The sequence below is a fragment of the Talpa occidentalis genome, unplaced genomic scaffold (genome assembly GCF_014898055.3).
Source record: "Talpa occidentalis isolate TD23 unplaced genomic scaffold, MPIMG_talOcc4v2.1 talOcc4.14, whole genome shotgun sequence".
NCBI classification, from domain to species: domain Eukaryota; kingdom Metazoa; phylum Chordata; class Mammalia; order Eulipotyphla; family Talpidae; genus Talpa; species Talpa occidentalis.
The window spans coordinates 20,937,583-20,950,380 of record NW_023601433.1 but is presented as its reverse complement, the minus strand read 5'-3'; the positions used below and the strand labels follow the sequence as shown (position 1 = coordinate 20,950,380).

Sequence of the window (12,798 nt, the reverse complement as noted above, 5' to 3'; positions counted from 1 at the left end):
AAATTTGCAAAGGGTGATACAAATCCTTGCACAGTCTACAGATTTTCATATCCTTTGTTTTGACCTTAGAAAAGTCCAGGGCTATGGGCAACAAGACCTTAGCAGGGGCGGCCACAGGTTATTTCCAACTGTCTGGTCAGAAAGTCCATGGTCAAGCAAGGAAGAAGGTTGAGCAAGGCTGCAATGTGATAGATAATAAACTATCAACCTGCCACAAAATTCAGGCTGGTGCTTTCATCACGGAAGGGGAAGGGGTAACTTAGAGATGAAAGACAAAGCTATGTTTTAGTCTTGGTCCATTTTATCCCACCTGGGTGTCAGTCTTAAAGAGCAAGCCAAAGACTATGGAGTTAAAGCTGGAGCAGGTCAGTGGTATCCAAATATTATCTGGGAAAATAATTTATAAATTCATGAATTATCCTTAATGCCAAAAGATTTGTGTTATTAGTCATTCTTTACTCCTTGGATCATAGTATTTTCTTTATCTGAGCACACTTTCCTGCTCTGATACATAAGACGTGGAATTCTAGTACTGCGTTTCTTGGAAAACATGAAAGGACAAGGAACTAGCTGCAAAAATAACTGACTTCTTGATTAAGCTCCCACCCAATGAAATGCATCACTATTGAAAATTTGTTTAAAAATCAAAACTTACAAAATTGTTTCCTTTCTATCCGTGCTGTCATGGCATTCGGTTTCTCTGCTATTCACACAAGGCTCAAAAACTCCTTTGGGGATGACAGGTGGCTTTTGTATGGCTAGTATCCATCTGCTCTGTCCTGAGACCATGGGTGTCCTTTGGCACAAGACTAATGGACACTGCTAATTTAACCTGCAAGTTGCTGTTCTCCACAACTGCTACAGAAAACTCACACTTCCATGCCTGGAGAGTGACAGACTGGTCTCTATGATGGTCTCTATGATGTGCTAAACACCAAGCTGGAGTTGCACGTGCACAGATAAATATGCGTGCATACATGTGCTGCCTGAGTACATTTACAGCAGCTGTGACCTACTGTCCATCCATTCAGAGCCAACTCTCTGAATGCCTGGTTCCCCTTTAATAATACCTCCCCTTCCAACCCTCAGACATTCCCAATTACGCTGTCAATCAAATTGCAAAGTGGAGTGGCAGGCTGCAAGCCTCAAAGGAAACCCAGCCTCCAGTTAAAACTTCCCTAATTGGGGCGGGAGCATTGCTAAGCGCAGCACTGAAGAGAAACAAAGGCTGGGAGGCAACCTTGGTTGTAAATGCCATCCATCATCATGGAAAGATAAAGAACCTCTAAACTCAACCAGAGGGCACTTGCAAATACCCTGTGCTGTCATGACACTTTGATAGATGGCCACCCCTTTTAATTAGCTTCTCTTGTCTCCCCCGGTTTCCAAAGAACTGATAGAAACTTCCCCCTCCCCCACCGCCATTTGCCTTCCCCGGGAGACAGGACTGGAGTGGCCCTGCCCTTGTGCTGTGAGCACACGTGCCCGCGGGATGGTCCACCTCTGGCATGGAGCCTGTGCACTGACCTTTCGCAGAAGGAAGCAGATGCGCTCGATATTCCTCAGCCGTTCCCTCTATCCAGATGCACCAGAAAGAAAGGAGAGGGGAAGTCAGAGGTTTTTCTGAAACAGCTTGAGAAGACCCCACATTCAGCCCCCAACAGTGGAGACAGAATCCCCAGAGATCCCTCCCGCCAGACAGCCTGCATGCTCCCACCTCTGGCTCTTCCTAACAAGAGTTTCTGTTTTTATTCCATCTAGCTTGTCATGGTTATTTGCTCTTAATAGAACTCTCCTGCAATCAGCATGGGAGAGCTACACTCTTGGCCTAACAGAGGCATCAGTTCTTTTTCCTGCAGGCGAAGTCTCTTAGCCTCCGTGTACCAATACGGCAGATGGTCAGACTGTAGAAGGGCACCACGTAGCCACTAAATGTCCCAAAGCTTGCAGTCAGCCCTTCAAGAAAGACTCCCCTCTTGGGCCTCAAAGGGCATATCCACCCTATTAATGTCTCAGGAAGGGAAATTCTCTGCCCGTTGGTTTTGTTTTTCTACCATGAGTGTATGTAGAGGCAGCGATCTCCCCCAGCAATGCCCCCAGGCTAAACTTTTCAAGAACTTAGAAGTCCATCTCCAGGTGCTGAGGGACGATGCCCCATGGCTGGGCAGGTGATGCTGCTCACATCAAACACTGTCGCCTTCCCTTTCCCCAAGCGACTTCTCTGAACGCAGCTGTGGCACCTCCGTGTGCTTCATTACCGAGGCAATTTGTTGTTGCAGGAGTGACAGTAATGAGATTCCTCGTGGATCTGGAGAAGACAGGTGGCTGGGACACTTCAATTTCCCTAATTGCATCATAAATGTAGTGATTCCTGCGCATCCTTTAGGCCCAGAGGAAAAAGCCCACATCAGGACAAATTAGTGTCTGCATGACTAGGAGGACAGACCCCATCCTCCTCAACACATGTGTGTACAACACATGTGTGTGCACACACACAAACACACACCCATCCTCCTCAACACATGTGTGTACAACACATGTGTGTGCACACACACAAACACACACCTAGAGTTGGGCATCAAGGCTGCCTAAGTGGAAAATACTGTGAAAAAGATGTGAGGGGTAGGATAAAAGACTGTGGTACAGGATACACTAGCTGCCTGCCCCCACACCCCCCAGCAAGCCAGGTCCTCAAAAGGACAATATGTCTCATTACTTTAAATTGATGCTGAATCTCCAGCTGCTAAGAGGGAGAAAGAATCAGCAAGAGAAACTAGGAGGAAAGCAGGGCATTACTTCTCCTTCCCCCCTCCCGGAAGCGGGGTCCAGCCAGAGGACCCAGCAATATTTGGAGCTTCAGTGGATCTCAAATCCAAAGAACCAACACACCTAGGGCAAACTTATTTAAAAACGCATCATGCCAATCAGCATTTATTTATAACGTAAGTCCTTCCAGGCTGGACTTATCAACCAATAAAGCAAATTTTTCAAGCCACCTGATCCTGAAATGAAACTTGGGGGTCTCTATGGAGGCCTAAAGAGTTTGAGGATGAGTAAATGAGGCAGCCAAAGCATTTAATTTCCCGCCAGAAAATAACATCATAAAACCTGGGAAAATCTAATGCTCTTTCATTGAGGATTTTTATGGACTTTTTAAATCTGAGAAGACTTCTTTCACTAAGGGCTTCAGTCTATCTGTGAGATTTCTGGGCTTCTCAATAAATTCATTAACTAATTAGCAGTGTAGTCTTACTAAAAGTTGAAACCCAGCTTCTGTACACACCTCACCTTAATATTCATTCATTCTTTCATCAACAAATAGTACTTGAGAGCCTCCCCGGTGGTACAGCTGGTTGAGCACCACTGTGAAACTGTCTGCAGCCTCTGCAGCACAGGTTCGATTCCTGGCCGGCCAGGGAAACCCACATGGCACAGCAGACCTCTCCTGCCTCACCCGCTGCTCCCCTCAACAATGTCTTCGGCCCGATTGCCTGTTCTGCTCCCTGCTCTGTCACTGGTGAATTCTCTCACCCTCCCACGCCGCTGACTGTACCCCAGTTCTTGTATAAATAAATCTTTAAAAAAAATAACAAATAGTATTTGAGCAGGTACTTGAGTAGTGTAAAGGCAGGAACAGGGCACAGTGCAGGTTTTCTGATCCAGCAGACCGGGTAAAGGAGGAGTCAGAGTCCTCAGTGGTTTTTGCAGGCTTTTATTGGGATTTACCCAGCACACAGCAGGCAGGGGTGCTGGGGGGCCGGGAGGCTGGCAGGCCTCCCAGCCCCCAGCAAGTCTGCACTCTATGTGGGCTCTCCGGCCTTCTCTGCTTCTCTCCCGGCTCTGTTCGTTCTCGGCTTCTTGGCTTCTGCTGGCGTCCCCATGACGCCGCCCTTATAAGCACAGTCTTAGCGCAGGTGTACCCACTTCAGGTGCCCGCCATCAGGCATGCATTCTGGATCACAGGGTTCCCTCATCTATCCTGATGGCGGGAGGGCAGAAAATCCTGACATTTTTCCTTACCCTACAAGTAGGTACTGTGTGCAGGTCCTGTTCTTGCACTGACTTTCCCAGAAGTGCCCAGTGGATATTATTAGTGCTTATTTTTCTTGCTGTATCTGAGCTAAGGAGCTTGCTGTGGTGACAGGGAAACAGGTTCACAAAAACATCCCATTTTACTAATCTCCAGTAAACTGGTACTGAGTTTGCATGAAGGAACTTAGTGAGAGAACAAATTTCTTCGCTGACATATACCCTGAGATCATACAAGAAGGTTCTGGCATTCTAAGGGTGCTACTTCCTAGTTTGAACCCAGACAACCAAGGAGGAATGGAAACAAGTTCTGAACTTCCCCAGCATCCAAAACTGGAAGTGTTCTCCCAGACTAGCGCAGCACCTGAAGACATTGACAAGCCAGGTGTGTGATGTTGGTGCCAAAGATAAAAACGTCCAGAAAGATATGAGACCCTGGGTGAAACCTTTTCAGGCCCAGCAGAGTCAAGCTATCACAGGTGGATGGTGAGGCTGACAGATGGAAACAAAATGGATTTTAATAACTTTCACAAAATACAGTTAGTATTTGAGTGTATCTTAGAGATCCTTTCAACTTGCAAGAAAATTCTGCTTCACACAGTTGATGTTGTTTGGCTCTATTTCACAGAATCAAAGTGTGATGCCAAAAGGATGATAAAATCAGGCATTACAAAATCAAGTCTCTTAGAGACAACACAGAGTAGGTGGCGAGAACACGGGCTTTGGTGACAGGCAGAGTTGGCTTCCAATCCTCACCTCACCACTCATGAGTCCATGGATCAGAGCCTCTAAATTGGGTAAACCATGCCTGTCTGGCAGAGTTGTTGTGAGAATTACAGATGACAGATATATAAAGTTCCTGGCATGTAATAAAAATTCAAAAAAAAAATTGCAACTCCAATAATAATCCTCTACAGAAGAGGACACTGAAGCTTGGTCCCGCCAGATGGTCTTCTGGTACCTTCCTATGTGCATATCCTTCAGGGGGCAGGCAGTGAAGAACAGACCTTTGTCCCTGTAACTGAAGAGTGATGGCGAAGCCATTCAGGTTAACATGGCATGGGCGGGGGGGGGACCTCCCTGGTGGCGCAAGGGGTTAAGCACTGCACTATGAAGCAATCCGCAGCCTCTGCAGCACGAGTTCCATCCCCGGCCAGCCAGGGAGCAACCCACATGGCGCAGCAGATCTCTCCTGTCTCACCCGCTGCTCCCCTCAACAGTGTGTTTCAGTCAGTCTGTTCTGTTCCCCACTCTGTCTCTGGTGAATCCTCTCACCCCCCGCATCTCTGGCCTGTACCCCAGCTCTTGTATGCATAAATAAATACATCTTTAAAAAAAAAAAAAACATGGCATCAGGCTGGTAGAGCTTGATGTTCTCTCTACAACTTTTGAATGAAAGTATCAACAGAACTATGCAAATAACAACTTGTCTTAGCAGTGAAATCCATAGTCTGGATGGCACTTCAACTAGACACAGGACCAGTGGATGTAGAAGGAGAGACAAGTGGAATTAATGGTACATGCTCCGTCCTTTGAACACAGCAGAACCTGTTTAGAGTAACTGCAGGAAAAGCTCTGTCCACACACAATTGGCCCCTGGCTCTTGGACTCAACAAAAGTGATGCCCTCCTCCTCTCCCAGCATCAGGCTTCATCTACAGTCAGGGCAGATGGAGGGGCGGCAGGCACCATCTAACAAGCAAAAGGGGGCACCAAGCTTGGAGCAGCATGTTCTGGGGGCAGGGAACCTGTCACCTGTGCAGCCAGACCAAAATCAGCAGACTGTCAGAGTCCCCAGTGGCAGGGAAACTGACCTCAGACACACAGCTCCTCCTGAGAGACGGGAAAGGGGCTAGGAGCTTTGTACATAAATCACCCTGAAAATCTCCCTCAGAGCAAAGCCCAGAACAGGGACGATCACTAACAATGCTCCTTCCAAAATGTTCATCACCATGGAGCCTCTCTCCTTGTTCAAAATAAGTAACAAAACAACAACAACAACAGACAAAGAAAAACCACACTAAAAAGAGGACTTAACAGACACAGCACCTGGATTAATAGGACTATACAGGACTTGCAGACTTTGAGAGGGAGAAGTCTCCTCAATAACCTTGAGTTTGGCATGGGGGTATAGTCGGGGCCCAACATACTCTACTCATTCCTGTCGAAACCATGCCTCACAGACAGCCCTGGGCAGCCCTGCCATCACCAGCACCTTCTACTCACCGCATGAACAGGGTTGCACTGGTCTATGGGGCTCTTAAAGTCCGTCCTTAGTTCATCAAAGGCAATTATCTAAAACAGAAAACACAGAACCAAAATGTTAGTGCAAAGGGGAGTGGACACACCATGTCAAGAGCTTCCTATCAATTTGCTTCAAAATCACAGGCAGTGGGGAGAGGGTATGGAGGACACAGGACTGGCCAGGCACTGGCTGCTGCCGAAGTCAGTAATGGGCACTTGGAGGTAGTTGTGCTCTTCCGGCTACTCCGTGTGCATGCTTTGCAACCCCCCAAATACCACTGTTTAACCATCTTGTGATTTGCAAAGACATCAAACCCTACGGTGGTGAGGGCAGGTTGGGTTTGGATAAAAGGCGCAAAAGTTTGCAACTCCAAACCAGCCCTTCAGTCTTTCTCCTTCCAGGAAGGGATAAAGAATATTTAGATTGTTGTTTCCCATTTTGACAATTAAGAATAAAACTGCATTCAACATTTGCATAATGATTTTTGTCTAAATTTAAGTCTTTAATTCTGTTGGGTAAGCAGGAGAAGGATGGCTTGCTTGTGCGGTAAGTGTATGGTGGGATTTGTAAACCAAGAAACTGTTTTTCCAAACTGACAGGACCATTTTGCATTCCCACAGCGATCTATGAGTGTTCCAGTCACTTCCTGGCCTCCCCAAACTTCATCTCCTTGAATCTTTTTAATTCTAGACATTCCAGAGATGTGTGGCGGCATCTCATTGTGATTTTAGTTTACATTTCTCCAGTAACTAATGATGCTGAGTATCTTTTCACAGACTTAATTGCCATCTGTATATCTTCTTTGGGGAAGCGCATGTTCAAATCATTGGCTCATCTTTTTATTGTTGTTAATTTAGCTGTTTGTTTTGTTACTGATGACTTTTGAGATTTCTTTATATATCTCGGTACATCTTCTTTGTCAGATATGTACTTTGCAAATATTTTCTTCTATTCTACAGCTTAGCTTTTCATTTTTAACAGTATGTTTCTCCAAGGAAATGTTTTCTCTTTCATTCTGACACATCAGTTTATCCAATTTATCAGTTTTTCTTTCATTGATTGTACTTTAGTGTTGGACCTAAGAATCCTTTTGGATCTAAGAATTCCTGAGGTCACAAGATTTTCACGTATGTGTTTTTCTAAAGCCTAGAGTTTTCTTTATGGAAAGTTTTAAACTACAAGTTCAATTTCTTTCAAAGATTTAGGGCAAGAGATGATATCACCAAGACGGTGACAGAAGAGGTTCCTTGCCTCACTCCGAAGAGGAACATCTAACAACCACATTGTGCCACACCCAGAAAGTTCCATAGCTTGGGGTGAGAATGAACACCTCTTACACCTCAGAGACCAGCACGGACTGCACCAGAGGGGACAAAGAAGAAATCTGTGGCTCACTGGACAGGAAGTGGGTGGAGAGAAATGCATGGAAGCTACGGTCCAGGGAGGAGGATACAGAGAGTGGGGCTACTGGCCCAGCCAGGGACTCTGCAGCAGTTTGAGCCCTGTCCCTGCCACCACTAGGCTCAGGCACAATGTCACAGCCAAGCTGACAACAAATAAACCATCACAACCCCCCAAAATCAGGGACTGGCTCTGGGCAGTGCTGGACCCCAGCCACTAGGGCTTGGTTAGAGAACCAAGACAGAGTAATGGTCCACTGGTCCCTTTCTCCGGCAGGAAACCTTCATGAATCTTGGGATCTGTCAATAAGCTCATCTTAGGAAGAAAGCTGCCTTAAAATAATTTGGAAAAGGTGCATGATAGAGTCTTTTCAACTTAGGGATGATGAGCCTAAGGGCCAGAGAAGAAAACAAGACTTGTCCTTATGCTCTCTCCCACGGCACAAACAGGGGAGTTTATCTCCATCACAAGAGTGGTGGAAGCCCTCACCAGGACTGGAGAACCCTGCTGTGGGCTGCCCAAGGGGTCCCACAAAAAGAGGTACTGGGCCAACTTCAAAGCAAATTCTTGAGGCTCAAGAGCCCTTTGGACTCTGCAGGAGAAGGACAATTGGCCAGGGAGAAAATGAACTCCAGTCCTTTGTCAGCCACGGCCTCCACCGTGACTTTCCACCAGCACTCCCAGACCTAGCCCACAATTCCAGATACAATTCCCTATGTCACATCACCCTAAGTCCTTTAATAGCACAGCCCACCAACACCAGCCCCACTGCTCTCATCATACCACCACAAGATGAGCCCCCACTGGCTCTGCACCTCCACACAGTGGGTTCTCTCCACATCCCCCTCATTATAGCAGGTGCTGCTCATTAGAGGGAAGTGTCCTGCACTTGGAGGAGGGCTCAGGTGAGCCTTGGCCCCACTAATTAACTAGCTGTTGTAGTCACTTCTCCAGCTGTGGTTTCTTCATCTATAAAATGGGAATAACAAAGCCCCTACCTCAACTGGTCTAGCTGTGAGTGTGAAATGAGATGATGCAGACTAGAGAACTAGAGAGAAATAAAGACAATGGTGGGTGAGGGGAGGAAACTCCTATTAACGAAGAGGTGGAACATGCATGATGATTGAGCACATGCATGTGAATCAGAATATCTCAATTTAAATCCAAAGTCCACCTTATTGATATCTGTGTAACTGCTAGCAAGTCTTTTAACCTCTCCAAGCCTCAGCAATCTCAAATATAAATAAGGGACAGTAAAGATTCCTAAATCATAATGTTGGGGATTACATGAAAGCACTGGGCATGGAGCCCAGCATGTAGTAACAATCCATACTGTCACCTTTACCACTGTAGTTATTATCACCTTGCAGGTGTCTGGTCCCACCTCTGGTCTCATGACTCTCCTCCCCTCCCTAACCTCCGCACTGTCATTAGCACCCCATAGCCTGAATGCAGTGGAACCCAGCCACTCTGGGGGTGGCAGGAGGTGGCAGAAAAGTAAAAATAGGTGCCAAAGGCAAAGCTGCTCTGAGGACATGGGTGGGTAAGAGAGTAGCAGGGCCCCTCCTGTCACAAGTAGAAGACTGAGCTTCAGGCTGCCAGAAAGGAGGTAGACACCAGCAGGTGAACTGGCAACAGAGGCCTCAGCTCCCCTGACCCAGGCCCTGGACCTGAATGATGAGTACAAATTGGGGAACATAGGACACAGCTTATTTGTGATTGCACCAGAATTTGCAGACATAGCTGGTTCTGACATTGCTTCCCTGGTCCCTGTCTAGTTAACATAAAACAAAGATGCCCCAGAGCCATGCACATCTGGATGGAAGCCAAGTGAGCAGGAGACCAGGCAGGCCAGCCAACCTGCTCCCATTGACACTCAGCAGAGTCACCCGGGCTCCAGCCAGCAGCTATCCCTGCCTGTGTAAAATCCTGAGAAGAGAGAGTGATGAGAAGGTCCAGACACTCTGCTCCCTTGTCACAGGGGAGGCAGCCACTCTGAAGAACACAAGCAGTGAGGAAGGGGTGGAAAGAGGGTTGGCAGCCTGCAGCATTCTGGGACCTTTCTGGTCCCACTCAGTCTGACTAAAGCCCCCTAAGTCAGCTCACCCCCCCCCCCAGCTATGGCCCACCATGTCAAGCAAGCCAGGAACCACAGAGCCTGCCCTAGGTGACTGTCTCCAGAACCTTCCATCTCTGTTCCACTAAACTCATCCTTGCACTAGCATCCTCGGTTCTCAAACATGAGGCTTCAGGGGCAATTTATGGCTCATATTGGTGACCCTCCAGACAACCTTTAGGGCTCTTGACCTTCACTCTCCCGCCTAACTCTTGTAACCGTTCCTTCTTTTGGTTCCAATGTCCTCTGTCCTTTGGAAGCAAGTAACTTCTCCAATCCCTAGGCCTGCCCCACCATCAGGGTCAAGCTCTGGAACTCTGGCGGAAAGCATGCAAGAATGAGCACAGATGTGCAGCAGGAAGGTTCCACACACCAAAGCATCTTCCATGAAGACCCATAATTATTCATGTTAAGGTACTTACTGAGCACCTACCAGGCACTGTTAGGCACTGGAGATACTACAAAAAGCACAGCAGGTGAGAAGCTGGCCTTTACCAATGACAAAGATTCCCCTTCATCCATCTTTAGTCAGACTCCTATAGGAGTTCTTTTCTCAATTTTGCCCCAACTTGGGCTTCCTTGTCCATTCCAGCAGAGCCTAGTTTTAATTGGAATCCTGTTAAGTCGATTTAGAGAGTATTCCCCACCCTTGCTATCTGATAATTCTGGCTTGTCTTCAGCAAGACTCCTTCTTAGTCAATTTAGTAAGAAGCCCCCATCCTTGCGGTCCTCTCTTAGTAATTTTCCATCCAAAAATCCCTTAACCCAGCTCCATGGCTATAAATCCCCACTTATCCCTGTTGAATTCAGAATTGAGCCCTCTCTCTCTCCCATTGCAATAATCTTGAATAAAGTCTTCCTTACCATTTTAACAAGTGTCAGAATAATTGTTTTAACACACCAACCTCTATTCATTCTCTTCATTCTGAAAAAGCAACACCCTCTGGGAGTAGGAGACCATCAAGCAAAGCATTAATTATTCTGAATGTAAATGTGAATCCTTTAATTAAAGGTGGACTGTGTATTTAAAAAGGGGCAGAATTCCCAGCTCTGGACCTAAACTTAAATTTTTTATTTTTTTTAATGTCTACTGAAGTGACATTGATTTTAGGGTATAGATTTATATCTTTACAATGTATGCTATCACACCACACCCACCACCAAAGCAGCAATAATCTCCCACCATAGTCCACCGAGCCTCCTCCCTCTGCCTCCCCTCCGCCCGCTTCCCCTCACACCCCACACACATTCTCTCTTTCCTTCTGGTAACTTCTTTTCTGCAGTCAGATTTCTAGGTTTTGTTTTAGGTTTTGTCTATTTCTTTGTTTTGTTTTCTTATGTTTTTATGTTTTCTTATTAGTATTACTAGTAAAACCATCTTTCTCCTTCTGACCCTTTTCACTTAGCATAATCCCTGCCAGTTCTATCCATATTGCTGCATATGGCAAGATTTCATGTTTTTTCTTTTGCTGAGTAGTGCTCCATTGTATACACATACCACATCTTCTTAGTCCCTTCATCTGTCCTTGGGCATTAAAGCTGTTTCCATAGCTTGGCTATTGTAAATAGTGCTGCAATGAACATAGATGCACATATATCCTTTGAATTAGTGTTTTTGTATACTTGGGTTAGATACCTAGGAATGCTGGATCATATGGTAGAACTATTTTTAATGTTTTGAGGATACTCCATATTGTTTTCCATAGGAGCCGGACCAGTCCACATTCCCACCAACAGTGTATGAGGGCTCTTTCCGCCACACCTTCATCAGTACTTGTGGTTTCTATTCTTATTGATGGAAGGCGTTCTCACCCATGTGAGGTGGCATCTCATCATGGCTTTGATTTGCATTTCCCTGATAATAAGTAGTGATGAGCATTTTTTCATTTGCCTGTTAGCCATCTGTATATCTACTTTGGAGAATGAACTTAAAATGTTAAAAGTCAGTGTACATAGTAGGTTGCTTTTTGTTTGTTTTGAGATCCTCACTGGCAGAGGGTGAATTAACCAAACTATCTAGTTCACAGCACATTATCATCATTGATGTAGGACCTCTCTCATTTATTTTTTCATTTATTTCCTTTTATCTCATTAGCCTTTTCCCTCCATCCTTGGCAAGTATTGGTTCATGTTTAATATGCATCTTTCCCTTTGCCCTGCTCCTACAAAATGGGTACTGCTCTTTGGGTGCATGCATTTTTAACTTACATAACTCCTGTCTCATTCTCTGTCTTGCCTTTTTCACTCAGCCATCTAGCTACAGGGCTCCATAGGGTAGCCCTACATTTGCCTGGCTGTGCTCCAGTGAGACACACACTGATCTGACTCTTGTCACTTCAAATCGCTACAAAAGCTGCATGCATGTTCCCTTAGGGACTGAGGCAGCAATTTCTTTGGAATTGATGCCTAGAAGTGGAACTGCTGGGTCAGGTGGTTTATGCTGTTTTTTTTAATTGGACAAAGTAGTCCCTGACAACCCTTCAAAATAGCTACACTTCCCCACGAGGCTACAGACTCAGAACCCCACATCCCTGTCAACACTGGGCAGCACCCAGATTTCTAGTTTTTGCAGTCTAATTGGTTTAGAGTGATCTTTCTTTGTTGCATTTCTCCAGCAATGTTACATCCTCTCCATACTCTGGCCTTTTGTATTTCTTTTTCTGTAAATCATCTGCTTAGATGCTTTACCCATTTTTCTTTAAGATTATCACTTTTTTTTTTGATTTTTCACTTGTTGCTGGGTTTTAGACATATTGGATACTTTCTCTTACCTGCCACCTGTTCATTAACTCTCTGGTGTCCTTCACTGAATGGATTCAGTCAAGTTTTGCCTCATGTTTTATACTTTTTGAAGTTTAAGAAGTCCTTTCTTATCCCTGAGACCCCAAAATAGATGCTTATATTATGTTCCATTTTCTTTATGAAATTCTAAGACTCTGGTCCTTTCCTGGCCTCCAAAACAGTATCTGGGTTTGTGCCAGACCAGCTCAAGGAACCTGAGATGGTTC

General features: G+C 45.7%; 1 protein-coding gene across 1 annotated transcript in view; it reads right to left on the bottom strand.

Annotated features, from left to right (window-relative positions):
* Positions 1 to 12,798, bottom strand: part of CNIH3 (cornichon family AMPA receptor auxiliary protein 3) — an 84,741-nt gene that overhangs the window by 45,374 nt on the left and 26,569 nt on the right. The window contains exons 2-3 of the mRNA XM_037510179.2: positions 6,255 to 6,323; positions 1,528 to 1,575 (exon numbers count right to left, since the gene is read on the bottom strand). Coding sequence (XP_037366076.1) covers positions 1,528 to 1,575; positions 6,255 to 6,323 — 117 coding nt within the window. The remainder of the gene's footprint in view (positions 1 to 1,527; positions 1,576 to 6,254; positions 6,324 to 12,798) is intronic.